The 26,790-nt window shown below is 44.2% G+C and overlaps 2 protein-coding genes across 6 annotated transcripts in view; one reads left to right on the top strand and one right to left on the bottom strand.

Moving 5' to 3' along the window:
* Window positions 1-7,928, bottom strand: part of pxylp1 (2-phosphoxylose phosphatase 1) — a 60,552-nt gene extending 52,624 nt beyond the window's left edge. For 2 of the 5 annotated variants that reach the window (XM_007888222.1, XM_042339366.1), the window contains exon 1: window positions 7,186-7,326. The gene's annotated coding sequence lies outside the window, so the exon portion shown is untranslated. Of the gene's footprint in view, window positions 1-5,623; window positions 5,715-7,185; window positions 7,327-7,766 lie in introns of those variants that run through there. The other 3 variants (XM_007888242.2, XM_007888232.2, XM_042339365.1) reach the window with 3 other exon arrangements.
* Window positions 7,929-20,131: 12,203 nt separating this feature from the next.
* The window catches only part of LOC103176333 (solute carrier family 25 member 36), a 36,536-nt gene continuing 29,877 nt past the window's right edge, over window positions 20,132-26,790 (top strand). The window contains exon 1 of the mRNA XM_042338992.1: window positions 20,132-20,248. Coding sequence (XP_042194926.1) covers window positions 20,208-20,248 — 41 coding nt within the window. The 5' untranslated portion in view covers window positions 20,132-20,207. The remainder of the gene's footprint in view (window positions 20,249-26,790) is intronic.

The raw sequence follows: 26,790 nt of genomic DNA, 5'->3' as shown, positions 1-26,790 counted from the left end.
CTGTTCAAGGAGTGGGACTTCAGTCATTATTTAGCCTGGTCATCGCCAATGGAGCCTCTTTATTTCAATCTCTGGACACTTGCTCACACTGTACAATTCCTCAAGGATGGTGATGTAAAGCATCTCATACTCCAAGCTACACTGTGGGATGTTATAAGTGCTTTTTGCAATTGGTGACAATCAATTTGCAAGCATCAGGAGCACAACTCACATTTTATAATCCACAGCGTGTGCCCAAACAGGATTCCGATACATGCATAAAGCACAAAGAAAAGGGATTTCTATTCTCAAGACCTTCAAATGCTGCAATCAGATTTTCTTCCAAAAGTCAAAAGCCCTAAGGCAGCCCCATAACGTGTATCATTGATGTTTTCTTTTATACCACACAACACAGCAGCTAACGTAATTTATTCAATCTGATGCATGAAGGGGGAAAAAAAATCACTAGCATGCTTGCTTCAATCAATTATTTTCCTCAAATAAAGATAATTATTATAAGATCACTATTATGTTCCTCATTTGCTGCTGAAATATTTTGTAACTTTGCATGCAAGTATTTTAGAGTGCTTTACGGGAAAAAAACCACAAGAGGTCTATCGTATACTAAACACTGAAAATAGTCATAGTTTCATTAACCCTTGAATAGTATAGTCTTCAAGCGTGAATATATCATGTTCATACATACAACTTACAAATTTGTAGCATTGGAATAAGACTTCCAAAAGACAATCAATACTTTCTACACTTTAAATAGGTCTTCTGGTGTCGTAGCCACAATTGTAATTGACTTAATACAAAGAGCCTGTTCAAGCCAGTTGGAAAACAGCATTCCTTATCAGCAGGCAAAGCTTGATGACATGATTGAAGTGCAATGATGGGAATTCAATTTTCGGGTAACAAAATAGAGACCATAGACCCATCCCATTCTATCACTATCAACCAACTAAGCCACGCTGTTTCTCCACAGCTGCTCTCAGGCCTGTGACCAGGCTCAAAACCAGAATGGGATGCAATGGATAAGAGTTTACTTGTCGGTTGGACACATCACAGAACGGACCTAGCCAACAGAAATCAAAAGAATAAAATGAATACCCAAATATATAGTAAATAGTAGTGTTCAAGAGGGAAAGTATCATTGATGGTTTTGTAAGGTGCTGGTAAATCAGTACAGTCAAAAGCTCCATTTCCAGAAGCTAGGGGCACATGTCATGAATCTTAAAACCTCCTTGCCAACATCTGATTGACGAATGCCTGGTTCACAATAATTCCAACAGGAGAAATTGGTACTGACTGCTTGATTCCCGTTGTGGAGTCTGATAGTCAGTCTTTCACACAATGGACTTGTGCGTGGGCCGTTGTAAGAATAATGCTCCCTGTTTGACATTTTAATAATCAGAAAGAACTAAAACGTCCTAGAATCTAGGATCGAGATAACAAGGTGTTTCTGGAAATAATGAATAACGGAGAATTTAGTTGAGTTTCTTTCCTCCTTTCTAACAAAAATATTGCTTTGACCTTGAAGCTTACGCCTCCTGATTTAAGAAAGCAAATTCAATGTTCTTCCCTGGCCTGACAACAACCATAATATTACTCCTAACACCAGTCTCTATGGGAAGCTGAAAGAAGAAATCTCAAGGAGCACATAGCTTTACAAAGGTGTCAACCTTTAAACCGAAGTCTGATCTACCTGTTGAGGTGGATATTAAAGTTCTCTTCACACTATTCGAATATAGAACAGTTTCTTCAGATGCCGCTGACAATCCCCCAGATAAAATTGGTCATGCACTTCATGGCTGTTTGTACATTGCTGTACACAAATAGGCTGCTGTATTCGCCAACAAAATACACAGTCAATACACTTTACAGTAAATCCTGTGAAGATCTTTGAGACATTCTCCCAGTGTAAAAGTGGTGTATCACACACAGGTATGATTATTATTATTATCAGTGAAGTGTACAATGGGCATTTCCTGATTCAATTGGCAGCACTTTTGCCTCTGGATGAAAATTCAGTGGTTGCAAGCACTATGTTAGACCTGGAGAAGCAAACGTTGCTTTGTTGGAGATTAAGGAATGTTTTACACAATTTAATCGGACATCAAATGTCAATTCAGCTAGGAAATTGGTAAAATTGAACATCTGTAGTGTATCGTTTATGCATTTTCTTAGCTTCACCCACAAAATATACAATCAATTCACTTTTACAGTATATTCTGTGAAGCTCTTTGAGATGTCTCAAAGACGTTATTAAGGCGTTATATCAAATGCAAGGATTTTTATTATTATTATTATCATCAGTTCGAAGCTTTGGATTTAAATGTTTTTTTAATAGCCCAGCTGGGCAGCTCATTTACCCACTGAGGCACTGGGGAATTTTTCATTAAAAACGGTTGAAACATAGCGATAGAAACTTGGTAGTGGACTATTCTACACACATCTTCATTCGTTCACGGCAAATCATGAGTAATATATCAACAGGGAAAGCAGTTGAGGGAAACTGAAAGAGAGTTATGTTCAACATCAAGACATCTTTGCAAAATTCTAACCCTGTAGTAAGTAAAACAACTCGGTGGAGCTAAACAGACATGATGTGAAGACAAAATAGGTTTTTTATTAGGCTTTTTTTTAAACCTGAAAGTTATATTTCAGCACAGCATATCCCCACTTTAAGGCAAGTTTTTGATAACTGCATTACAGAAAACTGTTCTGAAATATTCCTTTAAGGTTCAACTAGTTTTAATCAGAATAAAACATGGGCAGAGTTGGCGAGTGCTACTTTCTATTCACTCCACAACACATTTGTATCAATGTTGGTTTCAGATCTGGATTTCTTTTCTAATAAGTTTAAAGATGCAGTTTTAAATTTCCTAAACAGCAACACATCACTGCGCATCGGTGCTTTAGTGATGGAGAGTGATGGAGCACAGGTTGATGCCCAGTAATCTCCATAATGCAAGTAACAGTCTTAATTTAGCGTTAGAGAGATGGTGAATAGTGAAAGTCAGGCACTGCCCCACAGAGGGAAAATAGAGATTTCCCTCTGAGCTGCCCTCACATAACATGCAGATGGCTGAAGAGTGCCTTTAGTCACAAGCCAGGGAGAAGGTCACATTATCAACTGCACTACCTTCTGAGGCGCCACCATAAGTAGTTATCAATTCAACAGCACAAATTCAAAGGGCAGGTTCTTTCATGCATGCAAAAGCAGTGAAAGAGTGCTCTGTGGAGCTAATTTTCCAAGACTTCCATTTACATGGAGTCCTGTAGCTCAGTTGGAGTCCTGTAGCTCAGTGATTAGAGCACTCGCTTTGCAAGCGAGAGACCTGAGTTCAATTCCAGGCAGGTCAGGGCGAAACCTTGAGCAAGTTTCCTAACTCCACACGCCTGATAATAATCCCTCAAGAAAAAAACAATAATAAGTTGGTCACTTCAATCCACGACTGTTTGTGGCACACTGCTGTGCGCAGTCGGCTGCCGCGTTTCGCCCACAAAATACACGGTCAATTCACTTTACAGTATATTCTGTGAAGCGCTTTGAGACGTCTAGAAGATGTGGAAAGCGCTATATCAAATGCAAGGATTATTATTATTATATTGACACATCTGGGTGTGCTGCTTCCTAAGGTGTAGAGAATACTTTACTGACTGTCGAGTGGCTTCAGTCAGAGAGGTTAGGCACAAGGCTAAGATGTGCAAACAGCATACTGTAATGTATTTTCACCTTTTTTTAAATTATTGCAGAGTATCCAGAATTTGACAAGTTCGTAAATGCGCTCTTAAGTATCAGGCCCTGACCAGTATCTTCTCAGAATGGATTAAAAACTGGAGAAAGCAATGACTCTCCGATCACACATATCCTTGTCCACCCAAACTTCAAATTCTAATAGATTCGAAAACTGAAATTATGTGACTTTAGTTTTGGTGAACAAGTCACTTTCTATGCTCTCCCCACCTCCTTAGCTATAGAGCTGTGCATTACATAGAGTGCTCATAAAACAAAAGAAAATGGACTTCAAAAAAGAACGTGTGACAAAATCTAATTTTTCAAAAGCCTTTTGAAGTCCAAAGGTATCGATTAACTGAATCCCATCTTTGCCAAGTTCAGCAGTGCTCATTGAGACATGCTTAACCTACCATTTCTTTTCCAGTCTCCCCGAGGAGGTTAATTCTGTTGAAATCGAAGCCAAGGTAAAAAGCATGCACAGAAATGATAATTTAATCTAATTTGTTTAGGGTACTAATGCGGAAACTTCGCAGGATTTTAATGTAATGCTTTGATTTTCTGCTTGCAGTCCACCATGCCAGTCACATCATTCCATTAAACAAATACTGGAGCCAACATTCTCTTCAGACTAGTTTAATTTATTTATTAAGAGCAGAGCACAGGCCACACGATCCATAGATCGTCCGTGACAACTCGGGCATAACATAGGGCAGGAAGCTCTGTTTAGGAGAATATAATGGGATATTAAAATAGGCACTTTTATTTAATTGATGTTATTTTAATTAGGAGAATAATTAGGATTATTGTAAGGTCAAAGATATCATTAAGACTCCCTGTGAAGCACCTTCCATTTCTCTCCTGCCACTTAGAAAAAAAATCTTAATACGATTTAAATGCTATAAAATGAGCCATTGCTAATTGGCATGCCAAATAAATGAAAGAAAAAAACGTACAGTTATATAACATCCGATTGCTTCGAAACATCTCAAAGCGCTTAAGCGTGAATTACTGTCAAACAATGTGACTGGGTTTGTAGGCAAATGCAGCAGCCATTTTGTGCACAGCGAGGTCCCACAGAACCTCTTTGCTGAGTGATCAAATGATCTGGAGGACTGTTGGCCAAATCAGTGGGAGAAACTACCTCCTCTTTTTCGATTGGTGTCATGAGATCTTTAATATCAATAACAACAACAAATTAAATTTATATAGCACCTTTCACGTCGGGAGGACGTCTCAAATCCCTTCACGTAACTGACTTTGATCCCACATTTGGGTGAGGCGGGGAGGGGGGAAACGTAAATAGGCAGAAGAAATCATAATCTAACATTTCATCGGAATGAAAACATCAACGATGCAACCAGTACTACACTAGAACGACAGTCTAGACTTTTAAACTCGAATCTTGAGGTGGCGCTTGAATCCATGAGTCCAGAGTAGTGTAAACTGAATCAGACTAAAAGGAATTGCCACTCTTCTTTTCCCCAGCTGGTCTGTGCAGACCTTGCTCAGATATCAGACTTTCTGGCAACCAGATGGAGAAAAAAAATCCGAACAACACAACCTTCAAACTACTGCACATGTGAGAGCTTTTGCATGTATAATTGCTGGTCTGTTGCCACTGGTGAGGTGGAAATCAGATTTCTGGCAATCCAGAGTCCTGCAGAGCAGGTTCCACTTAAAAGTCAGCCTACAAATCCTACAATACCTTGCAATTTAAGGGCAATTTTGAGTTACTCAACACAACACTGATGCAGCCTTAAAGAGATGCTCCTGCAAGTGAAACCATTTCAAAGGTTTACTAAATTGCAGGCGTGCACACTCATGCCACCAATTTTATCCGACAATTTCACAATAAAAATGCTTTGGTATCCGTGAAGAGAAAAATAAGCATCAGCAAACCTGGTTTAGAAACAAAGATCCAATTTGCTGTTGAATTTTCTTTTCTCCAACAACCAAACACTCCGACCACAGGATGAACTCACATAACTCCTACCCCAAAAGAGGATACACTATTTTTAAACATGATGTTCATTTTAGCAACTTCAAAGGGTGAAAGGCTGAGTAAATCCAGAGTCTTCTTGTACTGATAATGTCACGCAGAGTTGCGGAATATGTGGAATGAATCATTCCAGAATGTCAGTACGTTTAGGAGGATTTTGAGACCACTGTTTGGTAAAGAGAGGTATGATTTTTACTATACTTTACAACCATCGTTTTTTCCAGCCCTGTACATTCCTTTGTTTCTGTGTCAAGTATTTCACTAACTGAGCTTCACAGGTTGTGAATTAACCATTCTTTCCAGTTGCTCCCATTGGTTAGTGATATTAACGACAGACGTTATGAGGAATGCGAAAGCTGAGGCTGAGCTGTAAAAGTTCACATTGAAACAGTTTTCTGCATCATAATCTCGCCAAGGCTGCCAACATTGGAGAATGAAAATAGAGATTTCAGAGTAAGCTGCTCTAAGTTAGGCCTAGCCAGACCTCCCCACAAAAACAAAATGACCTTTAACAACAACTGCGAACACATTACATTGGATGCCAGCATTCTATAGTCAGAAAAGAATGCCCAATTCTCATTACAGGTCAAATCTACAACGTGTTATGCAACTGGCAAACCTTTAGTGCCATTTGTTGCCAGGTGTAGAAACCCAAGGTGTCAGCTTGGCTTATACAGGACAGGCAAGAAACCAACATCATGAATTAAATACAAATCCTCTCCACCATGTTAAAAAAAAACTATAATTGGTTTGTTAGGTCAACTCAAGGGATTAGACTCGGGGCTTTATTTAAATTCCTAAAGTGTACAGAAAGCAATTATAGGAAAAAAATTAAACTCTGTATGACATCCAGTGCAAAATAACTCTCCCACATAATTCATATTCATTTGGTGTTCTAATATAATGTGCGGAAGACTTAAAGGTAGAAATATGCAACTAAATAAATGTTTGAAAGATAAATTTGTGTTGTAACATTCATGTGTTAAGCAATGTTAAAGATAACAAATGTAGAAAAGATTGTTTTTTTTCTCTGGGGGGGGGGGGGGGTGGGATGGGGGGAGATTTTCCCCCACTGGCCTTTGACTACCATAATCTCAGCATTCCCTTGATATTTAGTTAAAAAAAAGCCTGAAAACACTAATTGCTCTCAGTTAAGCACAGTCTTTTGGATCATTGTGTAAAATTCAAGACAACACCCCCAGAACAAAGATGACTTGGGGTTAACTCCCAAACAAAACTACTCCTCAAACATCTTGGTGAATGTCCAGGAAATGAGTGCCTCTGATCCCCTCCAGTGTTGGTCAGGGGCGAGCAGTGGTAAATAGCCCTGAAATAAATGCCAGGAGCTAAATATATAAAAAAAAACCACACACACATACACCCTATGCATTAGTGAACATCCTGCACAAGAATCAGTCTAGGTGTGCAAAATTAAACTGGAGCTTGCAGGCAGTTTCCTTACCTTGTGTGTTTCTTCTGGTTCCCAGTGAGTGAGTGAGTGAGTGAGTGAGCAGAGCTGACAGTGTTACTCGCCTCCCAACTCTTTGTGCTTCTTTCTCTTTGACAGATGGTGATTCAGAGCCGAGGGGGAGAGAAGGAGAGAGAAAGAGAGGAAGGAGGGAGAGAGAAAGAGAGAGAGTGTGTGTGTGTGGGGATTGCTTCTGTCTTTGCTGCTAAATTACCATCACAACTCCTCTAACCTCACTTTCTGCCCCAGGGTCTCAGCTGACACTTGGTACAAGGCATTTACTTTTTTTGGGGGGGGAAAAAAAACACACACAGAAAAAAAATCCTCAAATGCAAACCTGCCCCCTCCACCCCACCACCCTCCACCGAAAAAAAAAGGACAAGAGAAGAGAAGAGAAAGAGAGAAAGAAAAATGAGTGTTAGTGCAACAGAGGAGACACAGTGCAAAGCCACAGCGATAGGCAAATGTTTAAAGAGCCTCAGTCAAACCAGTGCCTACGGCAACATTGTAGCCACTCACTCATTCACTCACTCACTCACTCACTCACTCACTCACTCATTCACTCATTCACTCACCTGCTCCCCAATGTCCTCAGACACCCCAACTTCACACCCCCCCAGCGATGCTCTGGTTACCCCCCACCCCACCACCCCCACGTTTCCTCCTCGATCCGCCCGCTTCTTTTCTTAATCGGATGATGTTTCCTTCCCGGCTTCTGGGAGAGAAATTATTTTTTACACACACACCACTGCGTGTGTGTATATATATATAAAGTGTCGGAGTCTGCCATCTGCTGGTTACTTAGCTTCGTAGAAACGGGAGTAGGCGATTCAGCCCATCGAGCCTGTTTCGCTCACACATTGCAGTCAATTCACTTTAGAGTTTATTGTGCGAAGCGCTTTGAGACGTCTCGAAGACGTGATAAGGCGTTATGTCAAATGCAAGGATTATTATACTATCTGTACCTCAAGTCCAATTACCTGCCCTTGCCCCGTATCCCAATATAATAATAATAATCCTTGCATTTGATGTTGCATCTTATCACGTCTTGGAGACGCTGACATCAATAGCAAAATTGTTCACCTCCCTGGGAATCTGTGAATTCAGGACAAACCAGGAATTAAACTTAGGACTGTATTCACCTGTACAGCTCAGCACCACATCATAACAGGCGTTTACACACCAAGTCATTGGGCCACAGGACACAGGTCTACTGTGTGTTGGATCGTTCTGTAGTATTCATGGCTATGATGTACCTGGACCTGGCAATTTAGGGGCATCTGAAATTTTCTTTGCTGAGTATAATTTCTCATCCTTTATGTATTTATAACTCCTTGTATTCCCCCCCCCCCCCCCCCCCCCCCCCAATAATCAGTATTATTTGATGCAATGAGATTTCTCTGATGTGCTAACCGTTTGAGGAAATCTTAACTATTCATCATTATACCTATCCATCTCATCAACCGTGTCTTACAACAGTATTGTCTAGGTTTAAAGTTTTGAACCTGTTCCACTGAGATAGAAAGGATTGTTGCTGTGTTTTATGATTGTATAGTTACACACATCTTATACTCTTGCTGGTCCACTAACGTTATGGATTTAGATTTGAGCCAATGCGTTTTATTTTGTGGGAACTCACTCTTTTTTTTCACGTTTCCCATCTGTTGTTTGTTAAAAGCCCCACCCTGTTGAAAGTACTGTGCTACTAATTTGATTTATTAGTATAATGCCTTGTGTTGCCCTGCTTCATAGAGTATATCTTTTATATTTGCAATTTGTTCAGCAGTGTTTGGTTGAGTCCATTTCCTCGCTTGGCATCAGTTCTCATCATTTCAGAGAGACTGCGGTCAGCTTGATACAGTACATGTGATAGCGAATGAAATACGTATGTAACAAAAAAAATGCCACCTGAAACAGCAAGTTTACATTCATTTTTGCATCAGCGTATCGGGCCCTTCACGGGGAAGATTTATAAATATCATATTTATTAGTGTTCACAGAAGCAGTTCATTGAAAAGAGCCGCACACATATGGTGTTTGTTATCTAAATGCTGTCTGAGGATTTACTGAACCTATCTGAATTGCAGAAGGATTTGTGCATACATTGGTGTACGTGCAGATCTTTTTTTAAAAAAAATCAGGAAACCTTTCCCCTAGTTCCCCTAGAATAGAATTCTGTCTCCATCCTCCACTGTACTGAATAGCTTGGGATGTTGATCTTCTCAATTACCATCCTTTTAATTTATTTTTACGCAGGAAGCATGTCCTGACTTACAAACTTACTGTATACAATGAATTGTGTTCTTCACTTCACTGGCAATTGTTACTTAGGTCTGTAACTTTCAAAGTATAAATATAATTACTCCGTAAACACATCAAGGGAAAACAGTTGGGATCAAAAGCAAAGGTCTGGAAAGTGGAAGCAGAAACAAACAAAGATGAACAGGAAACCTCTCCCAATGAACAGGACACCTCCTGCTAACTTTGAAACAAAATAACTCTAGTTATTTTCAAGTTTTTAAATTCATGACTGTAACATGTGGATTATTATTATTTACTGTTTTGAAAGGAATTGGTAAGCATTCTTAAACTGCTTCAAATGTCACACCTATGACTGAAATAAGATTCTTCGGTTGAGACGTTAGTCCCGACTGCTTGTTCAGGTGGATGTTAAAGATTCCATGGCACTATTTGACAAGAAAAAGGAGTTTCTCCCAGTGTCCTGATCAGCAAATCCCTTAATAAAATTGATTATTCACTCCATGGTTGTTTGTAGGGCACTGTAGTGTTGTCACATTCGCTAACAAAATACACAATTACTGTATAATGTGAATCCGGTAAAGCATTTTGAGATATCTCTTCCCAAAGTGAATGGTTCCATCGATATGTGTGTGTGTGTGTGTGTGTGTATATGTGTGTGTGTGTGTGTGACACATCCATTTTCTACTTCTGTGTCAGTTTTAGTGTTTCTCCCTCTCCATCTAATTAACAGCATTCCACTGTCTGTTAGTGACTTGGCTCTCTCCTTCCTGATGTACTTCTGATTAAATATCTTTCTTTTTGCTCTGCTGGTTGAACTATTGGTGGTTTCCGGAATTGTCTCTTTATGTAATAAAATACCCTGTCCTCCTTTCGAGTCTAATCCTGAAATCCTAGCATTTATTCGGATTGCAAAAGAATTCCAAAGCTGGTGTAATCTCTTAAATCACAAAGGAGCGAGCGAGGGAAGCATGTCTCTTGACGTTGTACTGTGCTTCGTGTCTCAGTGTATGTAATGTGCCATCTGCTGTTGGGATTGTGTAAATTCTGTAAACTGCCAGTGTTCATCCGATGCACATGGCATAATTGGCAAAAGGTTTCCATTTGGAAAATAACTAATGATCTGGAAGTATTGTGGCATTCTCTGGAAATAAAGGTTAAAATACATCCTGTGAAGTGTTTGGTACGTCTCGAAGTATTGATAAGGCGCTATATCAAATGCAAGGATTATTATTATTATTAATATTGAAAAGTAAGCTTCTGACCAACAACAGTTAACATAGGAACAGGAGTAGGCCATTCAGCCCCTCGAGTCTGTTCTGCCATTCTATAAAGTCATGACTGATCTATAATAATAATAATCCTTGCATTCGGGAGGAATGCAAGGATTCTCACGTCGGGAGGACGTCCCAAAGCGCTTCACAGAATATACTGTAAAGTGAATTGACTGTATATTTGTGGGCGAACGCGGCAGCCAATTGCGCACAGCAATGTCCCACAAACAGTCGTAGATTGAAAATGACCAATTTGTTATTGTTTTTTTTTTGGTTTTGGAGGGATTATTATTAGGCTCTGTGTGGAGTAAGGAAACTTGCCCAAGGTTTCGCCCTCTGCCTGGAATTGAACTCAGGTCTCTCACTTGCAAAGCGAGTGCTCTAACCACTGAGCTACAGGACTCCACAGGATCTGTACCTCAACTTCAACTTCAATTACCCGCCATTGCCTTATATCCCTTTGAATGGATCCAGCATCCAAAGCCTTTTGGGGGAGAATTCCAGATTTCCACTACTCTTTGTATGAAAAAATTCTTCCTGATTTCACTCCTAAATGACTTAGCTCTAATTTTAAGATTATGCCCCTTTGTTCTGGCTTCCCCCAAAAGAGGAAATAGTTTCTCTGTAGCTACCCTATCGAATCCATTTATTATTTTAAAAACCTCAATTTTAGATCACCCCTCAACCTTCTAAACTCAAGGGAATGCAGTCCAAGTTTATGCAACTTGGCCTCATAATTTAACCTTTCAAGCATTTAAAGGTGACCTTACCTTCATTTTTACTTATTCCAGTACTAGCCATTACACAGTTTTATAATAATTTGGCATGAGTTCTTGTCATGGAAAGGCAGGATAAAGACAGCAGTATATTTAATTGTCCACATTGAATGTGAATCAGATCCCTCCCCCAAAGCAGTTTGTTTTCTGCCTTTAAAAACCCTCTTAAAAGTGTATCTCTTGGACAACGCTTTTGATCTACCTCGTTTCCTCCCTGCTCGGTGATCCCTTTCGTCTGTGTAAAGCACTGCAAGATGTTTATCCTGTGTAAAATATGTGTATGTGAATTCAGGTTGTTGTAAAAAAGGCCTTTCCTTAGGTAAAAGAGTGTGGGTGTAGGTTAAAGATCAAGTTACTGAAACACTGTAAGGCAAACAATCTGCACTGGACAAGTACTCACAAGTTTAAAAAAATCATCACTCGCCATTTGTTTGGTTGTACTGCAGTAGCATCCCTCCATAATAATAATCCCTCCAAAACCAAAAACAATAATAAATTGGTCATTTTCAATCTACGACTGTTTGTGGGACATTGCTGTGCGCAATTGGCTGCCGCGTTCGCCCACAAATATACAGTCAATTCACTTTACAGTGTGTTCTGTGAAGCGCTTTGGGACGTCCTCCCGACGTGAAAAGCGCTATATCAAATGCAAGGATTATTATTATCTGAATAAATTGGAACTGACACACAGAATGCATTACTAAGCAGTCTACACTGGATGGCGCCAGTTCATGTTAACTCCACAGTGTGGTTCATTATTGTAGTTTTCATTATAGTTTCTCAGACGCTGAGTAATAAAATATGTTCAGCTGCAAAATAAATCTCAAACCGTGCAACAATCTAGACATTTTAACAACATACCTATGAAACTATTTCTCTTTGAGGTTCCATCTCAATGACCCTTAATCTCATTGCAGTTAGGTTTCTGTATAAAACACAAAATACTGCAGATGGTGGAATCTGCAACCAAAACAGAGAGAGCTGGGAAAACTCAGCAGGTCAGGCAGCATGATGAAGGGTCCCGAAACGTTGACTCACTTTCCTTTCTCTATAGATGCTGCCTGACCTGCTGGGTTTTCCCAGCTCTCTCTGTTTTTGTTTCAGGCTTCTGTATAATTTGGCCGAGTGGGGGTCACATTTCTCACTTCTCCCTAAAGCATTGTCAGGATTGGTAAATGGAGTACGAAACATTAATTTCAGCCTTTCCAAGTTGGTTTGAGAGGTTAGATTGGGGTCAGCAATTTCCCCAAACGGTCATGAGCAGGAAACAAGGATAGAGAGTAAAACAACATTCCCACTACCAACCGTTCCACTCCAGAAATTTTTCATATTCTATTAAAAGAAAATTTACTCCAATCTGACCTCTCAGGCTGAACGAGGTGTCTCCAATTTGCACAACCCACCCTTTTTGCAAGTACAGTATTACGAATTAGACTTTATTTTCCGAATTTCCCTTCTACTGTAATTTTCTCATGATTCTTTTTGGAGCTTTTTTGTTCGATTTGCCTCTTCTGCACTGAGACAAGTACTGCTCCCGCATATCTGAATGATATCCCACATAATGGTTTTAAAGGTTGTAGCTTTATCCTCATCAATCCAATCTTTCAGATCCCTGAAGTTTGCACTCCCAAATTTGTACACACCTGTTTCCTAATCCCAAATCACATCCCAAATCAAAATATTCACATTAATAATAATCCTTGTAAATTGATATAGAATGTTTAATATCAAGAACGTGTCAAAGAGCTTCACTTTCTATAAGTGTAGGTTATGTTAGAAGGTTTGAACAAGGCATACTTACTAGGATCATTAACCAGCTCAACAGAAGTCTGTGTATTTGTAGGGAAAACATGGCAGCCAACTTACCCACAGCAATGACTCGGAAACAGCCGTGAAATGAATTACTAAAGTTAGCTGGAGGATTCTTGGCTAGGACTCCAAGAGAAGCTACCTTGACGTTTCGAATAGTGACATGGGATCTTTAACGTCCACCTTAACAGGTAGACTGAACCTCGGTTTAACATCTGCTCTGTAGAGCAGCACCTCTAACAATGCATGGCTTCTCCAGCGCTGCATTGATGTGTTATGAGAGATTAAACTCACAAACTTTTGACACCTAATATAATGTTGCTGTGCAATGATCATTGTTTTCCAGTGGTTCAGCTACATTGTCTGGATTATCCCCAGGTACCGCGTTTGAGAGAGAACCTAATTTTGTTGGGTCCGTGATACACTGAGTCAGGAAGCAGTCAAGCACTGGATTGACAGGCTTCGTGTTCTTGCTTCCTGAAATTTCTCGCCTCCTTTTTGGCTGGTTGAAGACCCCAATCAGTATTCCCAATCCCGACGTATTCCCGACGTGAAAAGCGCTATATCAAATGCAAGGATTATTATTATTATTATTATAGCCATTAGTGACATTTTCCTCACTTTGACCAGACAATCTGTAACAAACCCCATAGCATATTATGGAATTGTTTTTCATTGAACATTACCAGAAACACAAATCATACTGCTGTATATTAAATGATGTTGAGTGGCTCAAATATCCCAAACGCCCAAATGTTCCATACTTACACAGTAACTACTTTAACTTTCCTGTCCCTCATATAATTTCTGAAACTTTATTGGCTGTATTCACTTCAATTTGTGCAATTTATAAACCGTTAATTTATCAACCGGGGTCTCCTTGGAAACAAAAACAGAGCAAGCTGGGAATATTCCTTGAGAGGGGGAGGTAGGACAAGGAAGACAAAAAAAGAAGACAAAGGAGAGAATGTGTTAGTTGATGGGTTAAAGAGGTGATAGTGACATTGAATCAAAACTGGAGAGAAGAGGTGTTAATAGTGCAGAACAGGCAACACACCAGAGAGAGACAAAGAGTCTCTGGGGTGATGATTGTAATGTTAACAGAAGATAACTCTTCTGGTAACAGAAAGAGGGGGAGGGGGGAAGGTGAGCTGTTAATAATAATAATAATCCTTGTATTTGATATAGAACTTTTCACATCTTCTAGACGTCTCAAAGCGCTTCACAGAATATGCTGTAAAGTGAATTGACCGTACATTTGTGGGTGAATCGCGGCAGCCAATTGCGCATAGCAGTGTCCCACAAGCAGTTGTGGATTGAAAATGACCAATTTTATTATTGTTTTTTTATGGTCTGATGTGGCTGAAATCGATATTGAGGCCAGAGGGCTATAGGGTCCCTAGCAGATAGATAAGATGCTGTTCCTCAAGCTTTCGCTGTGGATCACTGGAACAGCGTAGGAGACCTCGGATGGGGAGGTCAGACTGTGAATGGGAGTGTGAGTTAAAATGGCAGGAAACCGGAAAATCAGGGTTGATCTTGCGTACAGAACAAAGGTGTTCTGCAAATCGGTCACGCAATATAGAGGAGACCACACCATGAGTAGTAGATACAGTATACTACATTGGTGGTAGTACGTGTAAACCGCTGACTTACATGGAAGTTGTGTTTGGGGTCTTGGACAGTGGTCTGGAAGGAGGTGAAAGGGCAGTTATTATGTCTCCTGCACTGGCATGGGAAAGTGCCAGAGAATGGAGAGCAGCTGCTATTGCTGACGGTGGAATAAACTAAGGAATTCCGTAGGGAATGATCCCTTCGGAATGCGGAGATGGGAGGGGAGGGACATATGTGTTTGGTGTATGAGTTACGATGGAGGTGCCGGAAATGTCGGAGAATGATGTGCTGAATATTTGAGGCCGGTGGGTAGGTAGGTGAGGACTAAGGGGACCCTATCATGGTTCCGGGATGAGGGGTGGAAGGGGTGAGGGCAGAGGTGCTGGAAATAGGGTGGACATGGTCAAGGGCCTTGGCTATTACTGTCAATGGGAGTCTCAGTCGAGAAAAAAATGAGGTCATCTCGGTTGCTCTGGCGTGGAAGGTTGCATTGTCAGAGCAGATGCGGAGGAACTGGGAAAATGGGATGGCGTCTTTACAGGAGGCTAGGTGGGATGAGGTGTAATCAAGGTAGCTGTAGGAGTTGGTGGGATTATAGAAAATGTCTGTAAAAACATTTTCACGGACTTGCTGGGTTTTCCCGGCTCTCTCTGTTTTGTTTCAGATTTCCAGCGTCTGCAGTATTTTGTGTTTTGTTGGGGTCTCCTTGCAGTTGAATTGGCTCCAACGTGACATGCCTGACAAAGGAATATCGGAATCGAGCCAGTCCTCTGTGGCGGACTTGGTAGATCGGTTCCTGAGCCAGGCAGGTCCGCAGTATTCCAGGGCATTGCTGATGACAGCCCAGCCAGCCTGGCTCAGCGGCAGGACTTGAAGTGGCAGACGAGTCACTGGGGCGCATTTACTTCATGGCTGTTTGTGGGACATTGCTGTGCGCAAAGTGAGGTCCGTGCTCAGCCACGAATACACAGTTGCAATACTTGACAGTCAATCCTGTGAAGGGCTTTGAGACGACATGATGAGGCTTATAATCAATTGCTGGGATCATTATTATTATCTTTTTAAAAAGAGTCACAAGTTATAAAAGTCAATGAAGATGATGATTAAACATAAGTGATATCGTGTATGATTGGTGTATCATTGCATCCAGACATGAGTACTTGTTCCTTGAGCTTGCCCATCACTGGCACCTTGAGGAAAATAATGTTCCACTTTGTGCTTGGCCTAACTGTAAAAGTTGCTTGGATTTTCTTTTGTTGGTTTAAGAACAGTTAAAACTGAAACCTACAGGACCCAATTTGTGTACAGTAATGGGAAAAAATGCATCATTTTAGCCAACTGTAGTTGAACTACTAATGTGTGGAAGTATAGCAAATTAGATCTTCTGAATTGAATTAATTTAAATATGGAAATAATGACAAAGTTCTGACATGCATTTTCAGCTTGGAATGTGACTTTTCAATGGTAAATTTGGAGCACTTGGCCTGCATTTATCCCTGAGAAATTTAAGTAAGAAATGTCACGCATTCTTAAGTCTCAAGAACATTTACTTATTGAAAGCATGTTGCTAATTATCCCACAAAATTGCCACAAATAGTCGACTGTATAACGGACTATGAGGATATCACACAGCCACAGTTCATAGTAATGTACAGTTGAGCTCTTAATATTTAAGCTCTTCAACTAAAGAAATGGGGGAGAAGGAACCTCAATTTTCCTTTATTTCTCCCATAATAATTCCTTCAAAAAAAAAAAATTGGCCTGTCGACCCCTACTCACCCAACTCCACTGGTTTCCCATCACACAGTGGATACTGTTCAAGATCCTGGTCCTCACCTTCGAAGCTCTCCATGGCCGTGCTCCCCCCTACCTCTGCGAGCTTTTAAACCTCTACCATTCTCTCCCTCCCTCCCTTCCCTCCCCTCACCCTGACCATTTCTCCCCTGCTCCGGTCCTGACCCAACTGTACAGCTCATTGGGACGTCCTCCTGACGTGAAAGGCGCTCTATAAATGGAATCTTGTTGTTGTTGTTCTACCAACCTGCCCGCTCCCTCCGCTCGGGGGCTCCAGCCTGCTTCACATCCCCCTGCCTCGCTTGCCCCACCATTGGCGGGTGAGCCTTCTGACACTCTGCCCCCACCCTCTGAAACTCCATCCCGCAGTCCCTCTGCCTCGCTCCATCCCTTGCCTCCTTCAAGACCTACCGCAAGACCTTCCTCTTTGACCGTGCCTTTCAATTCACTTTACAGTAAATTCTGGGAAGCACTTTGAGACGTTTCAAAGATGTGATAAGGCACTGTATCAAATGCAAGGATTATTGTTATCCTTAACGCTATAATGCAGGTTGGGATTTGGTTTCAGGTTTTACGTTCATTGCTTGCTTTTTGTTGAATTGTTTGATCTCAGCAGGGCATAATTGAAAGCACTTAGAGAATAAAAAAATTCTAATTGGGGTACACAATCCTGATGTTTGTCCAACGATCTGTGTTGGACAGGATAGGATTCGGTTCACTGTGAAATTGCTCACTAACTGGGTTCCAACACAAAGAAGCTCATTTGATTAAGGTGCCAGAGGTGTATCCCAATATAATTTGCTTTCTGAAATCTATACGATAACAGTGACAGTGATAACAGTCTCAGAGAAGGACAACAAAAGGCATTAAACTAATACATGAGATTGAATATCGAAGCATTGAGAGAAATTGCAGAAGCTGGAAATGCTGAACTTAGAGAACGGAAAATTGGGGGTGATCTTATTGAAGTCTTAGAGATCTTAAGGACAAATACATTATTCTATATGGATACAATAAGTGGGTCAAATTCAGCAGGGAAAAGAGTGAATAGATAGCTTAGACTTAACTACATTCTACAAAAGGTGGTTAAAATGCTTAAGCTTGCCCACGAAATTTAGAAAATTTCACAGAAGAATTGAATAGTTATTTTACGGTGAAGGAGATTGTGGGTAAGTAAGATAAGGATCAACATATTTGAAATTGAAACCATACAGACAAACTAATGATCTTTTCTGGTTGTACCAGCCCTGGAATTGCCTTTCACAAACCTGAACCTGTTATCTCTTGTCTTGGCATATCTGAAAATACTGTTCGGCATTTACGTTATCCATTTAGTTTCTATAGACAGAGCTTCTATAAGGTTTTCGCTGAGATGGAATTTGTTCAAGGCTGAAGAAGCTTAGCTTATCTACTCGCTCCTCCAGCAATGGGGGTCAGCTTCGTTGCTCTACACTGTACTACATTTGGAGCCTAGGCAGCACTCTTGTGTCATGCAGGACTGAATTGTACGCATTACTCAAGATGTAACTTGACCAAGGCATTGTACAACTACCTCACACTGCTTGTACATGATGACCGACAAGTCAAGTAACCCCCACTCGGTCTCAATCATCTTCCTTTATGGCTTCCATGGAAGACATTTGTCCCACTGGGTAGCAGTCAGCAATGACCTTGGCTAATTTTCTGCTTCTCAACCCCAGCCCAAGTAACTCCCCAATTGCTTCCCCAGCTGGATTCCAATAACTCGCCACAGATGAGGAATTGAACCTGCGACCTTTTGGTTTGTAGTGGCTTAGTGCTGCAATGGGTGGTGGCTTTATCCTCAAAGATGATTGGAAGAGCATTTCACACTAAGAAATACTTTCTAATAAGAAATTTGAGAATAAGAGCCATACATTTTGTTTCCAAATCTGTAGACTAGAGTCTTTCATAGGAGAATAGACAAGACTGTTATCTAATTATCCTAACTTTAACAAGGCCATCACAATGCGGTAGTCAGATGAATTTCTTCAGTACCAATTATGTTTCCTAAATTTCATTACCTTGAGAAACTAAAGTAATTAAACTCAAATATGTATTACTTTAATCTGCAGAATGTGAGCTTTATTATTCTATTAAAGTTGGAGAATTCATCACTCTGTCTTCATGTTGGGCTCCTATCAGTTCCTTAACCCTTTACTTATAATTTTTAGTACTGTGTATTTCTGGTTAATATCCACTATATTATCAAAAAGTAACGATACTAATTTAGAATAAAACCTTCCAAAGTGTCTCGGAGTGCTTAACAATGGCGGATGTTGATGCCGAGCTGGGGAAAGTCTCAGGTGTGATCTGAAGCCAGGCAAAGAGGGACAAAGTGGAGGCATCGAGGCCAAGGAGTTCCAGAGAGTCAAGACATAGTGGCTGTGGTGGAGTGGAGAGGTTGATGCTTTGATCGGTACTGTAAGATGCATTCTATCATCACCCTTCCGACATCTCTTATGACCGACTCGATTTTTTCAGCTCGATGACCTCTCGTCAGACCTTCGCCAGCTCTTGACGAGAGGTTCATCGACCTGAAACGTCGACTCACTTTTCCCCCCTTGGTCTCCGTAGACGCCGCCTGACCCGCCGAGCCGGAGTTCCCAGCCACTCGTGGGGATTTTTTTTTTGTCGTCCGTTTCGGATTTCCCGGCATCTGCAGTCGTTTGGCCCTTCTGTAATAAAAGTAGTTTTGGGGAACGGGGGAACGGTGGTGGTGGTGGGTGGGGGGGGAGTCGCAAGCGGCTAAATTAGAAATACGGACTTGGGATTAAGATCTCTCTTTTGACGAGCACTTTAATTCCAATCACTCAATTGATCAATCAGTCAATCAATCAATCAATGACTGTAACTATCCACTCTCAGCTCTAACTGGTGAAGGCAGTCAAGATACTCATGGAGAGGCTGATCATGTGGAGAGTGAATGGTGTGTGTGTGGGGGTGGGCGTGTAGTGTGTGTGTGTGGGGAGGGGGGGGGTGTGGGGGGGAGGGGGGGGAGAGGGTGTGACTGTATATGTTGCTGCCTGTGGGTGGGTGGGAGCTTTGGGATCAGCCAGTGAGAACCCTGTATGGGAGGGAGAGAGGGAGGGAAGGAGGGAGGAGAGGGGAGAGAGAGAGAGAGAGAGAGGGGGGAAGGAAGGAAGAAAGAAATGCATTGCGGAGACTTTGAGTTGATGGGTCAATAACAACAACCATCACAGTGTGTGTCTGTGTGTGAGTGAGTGAGTGAGTGAGAGAGAGAAGGAGAGAGAGAGAGAGAGTGTGAGTGGAGAGAGAGAGAGAGAGCTGCAGACTGGAGGCAGTGCTGGGGGTCATATCCCCCCCCACAGCCCACACCCCACCCCAGAGCCTCAGTGGCACTCAGTGAAGGAGGGAGGGAAGGAGAGAAGGAGAGAGGGAGGGAGGGAAGGAGAGAGGGAGGGAGAGGGAGAGCTGTGACTGGCGGCCCGCGGGGGAAGGATGAGATACCATGAGCCAGAGGGATCCTTTGGTGCATCTGTTCGCTGGCGGGTAGGTTTGGTTTGTTTATTATTATTATTATCATTATTATTACTCCCTCTCCTCTCCTCTCCTCCAGAGCCTCTCTCTGTCTCTCTCTCTCTCTGTCTGTTTGTTTGTTTGTTTGTCTCTCTCTCACTCTGTGGGGCCCTCTCTCTCTCTCCCCCCCGGTGTGGGGGTGGGGTGTGGGGGGGTGGGGGCCGCCTGTTGCCCGTTGCCCTTGAGCTTTAGGCCGCCCGTCTGGCGCTTTCGTAAACATGTGCGCACGGACCAGGCCTCACCCACATCCTCGGCTGTTTCCTGGCTTCGCTGTCCCGGCTGCAGTGGGGCCGCTTCCCGGGGGGTGGGGGAGGGAGTGGGGAGTGTGTGTGGGGTGTGTGTGTGTGTGGGGTGTGTGTGTGTGTGGGGTGTGTGTGTGTGTGGGGGGAGTGTGTGTGTGGGGGGAGTGTGTGTGGGGTGTGTGTGTGTGTGGGGTGTGTGTGGGGTGTGTGTGTGTGTGGGGTGGTGTGTGTGGGGGGAGTGTGTGGTGGGGGGAGTGTGTGTGTGGGGGAGTGTGTGTGGGGGGAGTGTGTGGGGGAGTGTGTGGGGGAGTGTGTGGGGGAGTGTGTGTGTGTGGGGAGTGTGTGTGTGTGGGGAGTGTGTGGGTGTGGGGAGTGTGTGGGGTGTGGGGAGTGTGTGGGGTGTGGGGAGTGTGTGGTGTGGGGGAGTGTGTGTGTGGGGGGAGTGTGTGTGTGGGGGGAGTGTGTGTGTGGGGGGGAGTGTGTGTGGGGGGGAGTGTGTGGGGGAGTGTGTGGGGGGAGTGTGTGGGGGAGTGTGTGGGGGAGTGTGTGTGTGTGGGGAGTGTGTGTGTGGGGGAGTGTGTGGGGTGTGGGGAGTGTGTGGGGGTGGGGGAGTGTGTGGGGTGTGGGGAGTGTGTGTGTGGGGGAGTGTGTGTGTGGGGGGAGTGTGTGTGTGGGGGAGTGTGTGTGTGGGGGAGTGTGTGTGTGGGGGGAGTGTGTGTGGGGGGGAGTGTGTGTGGGGGAGTGTGTGGGGGAGTGTGTGTGTGTGGGGAGTGTGTGGGGTGTGGGGAGTGTGTGGGGTGTGGGGAGTGTGTGTGTGGGGGGAGTGTGTGTGTGGGGGGAGTGTGTGTGTGGGGGGAGTGTGTGTGGGGGGAGTGTGTGTGTGGGGGGAGTGTGTGTGTGTGTGTGGGGAGTGTGGGGAGTGTGTGGGTGTGTGGGGTGTGTGTGGGTGTGTGGGGTGTGGGGTGTGTGTGGGGTGTGGGGTGTGTGTGGGTGTGGGGTGGGTGTGGGGTGTGTGGGGTGTGTGTGTGTGGGGTGTGGGGAGTGTGTGTGTGGGGGGAGTGTGGGGAGTGTGTGTGTGGGGGGAGTGTGTGTGTGTGGGGGGAGTGTGTGTGGGGGTGGGGAGTGTGTGGGGAGTGTGTGGGGTGTGGGGAGTGTGTGGGTGGGGGAGTGTGTGGTGGGGGAGTGTGTGTGTGGGGGAGTGTGTGTGTGGGGGGAGTGTGTGTGTGGGGGGAGTGTGTGTGGGGGGAGTGTGTGTGGGGGGAGTGTGTGTGGGGGGGGGTGGTGTGGGGGGAGTGAGTGTGTGGGGGAGTGAGTGTGTGGGGGGAGTGTGTGGGTTGGGTTGTGGGGAGTGTGGGTTGTGGGGAGTGTGGGTTGTGGGGAGTGTGGGTTGTGGGGAGTGTGGGGGGTGTGTGTGGGGTGGGGGTGTGTGTGGGGTGGGGGGAGTGTGTGTGGGGGGAGTGTGTGTGGGGGGTGTGGGGGGAGTGGGGGGTGTGGGGGGAGTGTGTGTGTGTGGGGGTTGGGGTGTGTGTGTGTGTGTGGGCGGGGTGTGTGGGGTTGGGGTGTGTGGGGTTGGGGTGTGTGGGGGGTGTGTGTGTGTGGGGGGAGTGTGTGTGTGGGGGGTGTGTGTGTGTGGGGGGTGTGTGTGTGTGGGGGGTGTGTGTGTGTGGGGGGTGTGTGTGTGTGGGGGGTGTGTGTGTGTGGGGGGGTGTGTGTGTGGGGGGGGTGTGTGTGGGGGGGGGGTGTGTGTGTGGGGGGGGTGGTGTGTGGGGGGGGTGTGTGTGTGGGGGGGGGTGTGTGTGTGGGGGGGGGGGTGTGTTGTGGGGGGGGGGTGTGTGTGTGGGGGGGGGTGTGTGTGTGGGGGGGGGTGTGTGTGTGGGGGGGGGGTGTGTGTGGGGGGGGGGTGTGTGTGTGGGGGGGGGTGTGTGTGGGGGGGTGTGTGTGTGTGGGGGGTGTGTGTGTGTGGGGGGGTGTGTGTGTGTGGGGGGGTGTGTGTGTGTGGGGGGGTGTGTGTGTGTGGGGGGGGTGTGTGTGTGTGGGGGGGGTGTGTGGGTGTGGGGGGGGTGTGTGGGTGTGGGGGGGGTGTGTGGGTGTGGGGGGGGTGTGGGGTGCGTGTGTGTGTGTGTGTGGGGTGTGTGTGGGGGGTGTGTGTGGGGGGTGTGTGTGGGGGGTGTGTGTGGGGTGGGGGGTGGGTGTGGGGTGGGTGGGTGTGGGGTGCTTGGGTGTGTGTGTGTGTGTGTGGGGTGTGTGGGAGTGTGTTGGGGGCTGAGCAGTTACTTGTCTTCATCATTGAGATCACTTTACCTTTACGCCGCGGCCCCTCCAGGGACTCACAGTGAAGACAGTGGGGGTGACAATATACAGTGATATATAATACCATACAATAATATATAATACTGTGTATATAACAATATATAATACTGTACACAATAATATATAATATTGTGTATATAATAATATATAATACGGTGTACACAATATATAATAATATATAATACGGTGTACACAATAATATATAATAAATGATACTGGGTATACAATAATATATAATATACAATGACATATAATAATGCATATTCAAAAATAATATAGAATAATATATACACTGTATAACAACAACAAAATGACATTTATAGAGCACCTTTCACGTCAGGAGGACGTCCCAAAGCCCCAGGTGTCGGGGCCCGAGCATGGGGGGAGGGGTGGGGTAGGGGTGAGGGAAGGCAGAGAGGTGGGAGAGAGACCAAAGGCACAGTCGAAGAGAAGGGTCTTGAGACCGGCCTTGAAGGAGGCGAGGGAGGAAGCGAGGAGAGGGGACCGCGGGATGGAGTTCCAGAGTGTGGGGGCAGAGAGGCTGAAAGCTCGGCCACCGATGGTCGGGCGGGAGACATGGAGCAGACCGGAGCCCGCTGAACGGAGGGAGCGGGCCGGTGGGTAAGGAGTCAGCAGGTCAGAGGGGTAGGAGGGGGCGAGGCCATGGATGGCCTTACCGGTGAGGACGAGGATCTTGAACTCGATCCTCTGGGGGATGGGGAGCCAGTGGAGTCGGGCGAGGGTGGGATCGATGGGGTCCCGGAGCCTGGTGCGCGAGAGTACGTAAGCTGCAGAGTTTTGGATGATCTGCAGCTTGTGAAGGGAAGAGTTGGGAAGGCCGATGAGGGAATTCCCATAATCAAGCCTCGAAGTGACAAATGTGTGGGTGAGGGTTTCAGCAGCCTGAGGGGTGAGGCAGTTGCGGAGGTGGTGGTAGGCAGTGCCAGTCTTGATGCGCGTGTGTGTATATATATATATATATAGTGTGGGCACAATAGTTGGCCCGAGGGAGCTGTTCTGACTAACTATCTGCTGTTGGGTGTTTGATTCAAGTTTGTTTTTCTCGTTTGCAAGCTGAAGTAAGATCGTGTTTGTGTATGTATACGCTCACACTCCCCAACGAATCTCTTCACGCCTTGACACCTCATAACCTCCACTCCACCAGCAGCGGCCGTGCTTTCAGCCACCGCGCCTCCAAAGTTTGGAACTCTCTCCCTCAATCCCTGCGCCTTGCCCCTTCCTTCCCCTTTGTCAGATCAAACCTGAAGACCTTCCTCTCCGACTGTGCTTGCGGTCACCTCCTTTCCCCCGCCCCAGATCGGGTCAGGCTCCGCCACTGTTAAGCACTCCGAGCCGCGGCCCTGCACGACGGATGTTATATAAATGCAAGTTGTTATAAATTGCCTGTCGCGTTTGTCCATAAAATACACGTCAATTTGGTGCGCCGAGAACATGAAAGCATTTTATGAATGGAGAAGTCAGGAGAGGGGGGAGCGGAGAATAAATAGACATTTGTGTCAGAAAAAAAACTAAAGTGCTGAGTATACACAGTTCGCAGTTGTTGTTTTCTGAAACAAATCTTTTGTGTTTGTTTATAATGCAGCAGTAATTCCCAGCGAACACTATAGGTAAGGTTGTTTGGTATGTTGTTCAGATGCTGAGCCTTGATTGCGAAACCATCTTAAAGGAATCTTAAGAATTTCTGGAATCGCATCAACGCATTCCAGTTGTTGATGTTTATAAGAGGGTCAAAAATCCCATTTCAGGCACATTGTTGACAATCAGGTGTTTGAAACACAAGAGAAACTACCAGCAGGCTGAAACAGTTGGTTATTTTGCTGGTATATTCTTTTCAGAGTTTCAAACAGCTGCTTATGAGTGATGCTGTGTTTATATTGCACATTTGGCAGTGGAACGCAACACCTCTGATAGTGATTCACGCCCGTGGGTCGCAATATAAATTTGGTGAGTACTGATCGCATGAGCAGAAAACTAGAATCGGAAGGGTTTGTTTTACATCACCAATGTGATGTGATGCCAGGATTATAGATCTGGTAGTCCACTCCAATGTCGCTACACTTGGGAGTGAAATGGCTTTGATATCAGCAGTTTTAAAACAATAGCTCTCCTGAACTGCCTTGAAGGTGGGAAGGGGCGAGACGCAGGGACTTCAAGATGGGGTTCCAGAGAGTGGGGTAGATAGTCCGAAAGACCAACTTGGGGGCGGCGGGGGTGGGGGCTGGTAAGATGGGGCACATCAAGCAGTCCAGAGCTTTCCAAGTGGAGGGAGTGAGGTTTGAGAAGGTCGCAGAGATAGGGTGGGACAAGACCACTGAGGGATTTGTGAGTGAGGATTAAGATCTTGAACTCGGTCCCCTGTGGGATTGGGAGGCAGTGGAGCCGGGTGAGGGTGGGAGTGGTTAGCCCAGTGGGGAAAAGATAGACTTCTGGATCATCTGCAACTTGTGACGGGAATGAATAATGCAGCTAGCAGATAATTAGCATAGTCAAGTCTGGACATGATGAATATGAGGATAGTTTGCTTTGTGGTAATCATTACTTGACTCAATAGTTGGCTGTGAACCCTTGCGGCTTAAAAAAGTGTGTGAAAATCTAAACAATGTGCAGTAGTTGATTTAATAAAAATCTTTCATGTAAACTCCTAAGTGAGATTCTTATAATAATTGGTGTTTTGGCAATCTCAGAATGTCAGTGTATTCTATTCAGCAACATTATTCTTTAACTTAAGTTAACCTAAGGTAGAATTATTAGATTTACAGTCCCTAGCATGTTTTCAAGCTAATAGCACTTGAAATTTTAATGGCGACAATGTCAATTTTGTAAAATATTTCCTCTTCTGAGGTGTTCCTTCAACCAGGAGCGCAGTTCTGCGGGCGATATGTGGCCTCCAGCGCATTGCCTAAATGGCCACTGTGTATGTAAGAAATACTGGCATGGGGCGAGGGGGTGTGGCGTGCACAACAAGAAAGCCTTGACGAACAAAAAACAAATTGCATTTATATTGCGCTTTTCAGTTTGGCTGGACAACCCAAGGCGCTGGAAATCTATACTGGAGGAAGATTGGGATAACTGGAAAGAGATCAAGCGAGAGCCTTATTTACCACCACCCTTCTCTGGGAATTAGCTGTCCTGTTTGAGGTCAGCTAACTTGGCAGAAAGCGATTTGATCTAACCACCTTCTGGTTTTCGTAGCAAGCCTGGTTGGTGCCAAGAGTACTTAGTCACGGAGTCATTGGGTTCGTTCATTCAGTTTACACGTACCACCGTGCTTTGTATTATTTATATCTTCTTGGCTGTTTTGGGGCAAGGGAGGGGGAGGAGATGGAAGCAAATTTGTCTGTCATTAAAGTAGAAAGGTACAGTCTTGCAACTTGAATCTATTTAGGGTCTCCACAGTTATGACAATCTGCAGAGATTTCATTTTGTTGCTCCGAAAGATTGCGGTATTAAAGGGTGCTCTGCTCACAGTATATTGCAGCGCGCGGAGGGACACTTGTATTACTTTTATTTATTTTTTTATTCCTTCGTAATGATTCAGGTTTACTTATGCAGTTAGATTAGGCAGATGTTTTTAAAGTTGTTTGTGGGACAATGCTGTGTGCAGCTGCCTGCCGTGTTTCACTCACAAAACAACCCACAGTCAATCCACTTTACAGTATATCCTGTGAAGCGCTTTGAGACGTCTCAATGAGTGATCGGGCGCTATATCAAATGCGAGGATTCTTATAATTTTCTCTTGAGAGTGTGGGCAAGCTGGGCACTGTTTAATCAGTTCCAGCCATTCTCTCACCCACATAGGTATCCTTGTGTGAATGTAGACAGTGAGTGTTGACATGCTTTTTGACATTAGCGCATTACAGTACAACCAAACTCAATCCTGTCTTCACTCAAAGTCTCCACCAATGCCCATATCTCAGTACTTTGAAGCTGTGTATACTTTAT

Source organism: Callorhinchus milii, unplaced genomic scaffold (genome assembly GCF_018977255.1).
Source record: "Callorhinchus milii isolate IMCB2004 unplaced genomic scaffold, IMCB_Cmil_1.0 Scaffold11, whole genome shotgun sequence".
In the NCBI taxonomy this organism is placed as follows: Eukaryota; Metazoa; Chordata; class Chondrichthyes; order Chimaeriformes; family Callorhinchidae; genus Callorhinchus; species Callorhinchus milii.
Note: the sequence above shows the minus strand (reverse complement) of the source record. Positions and strands in the feature narration are given on the sequence as shown.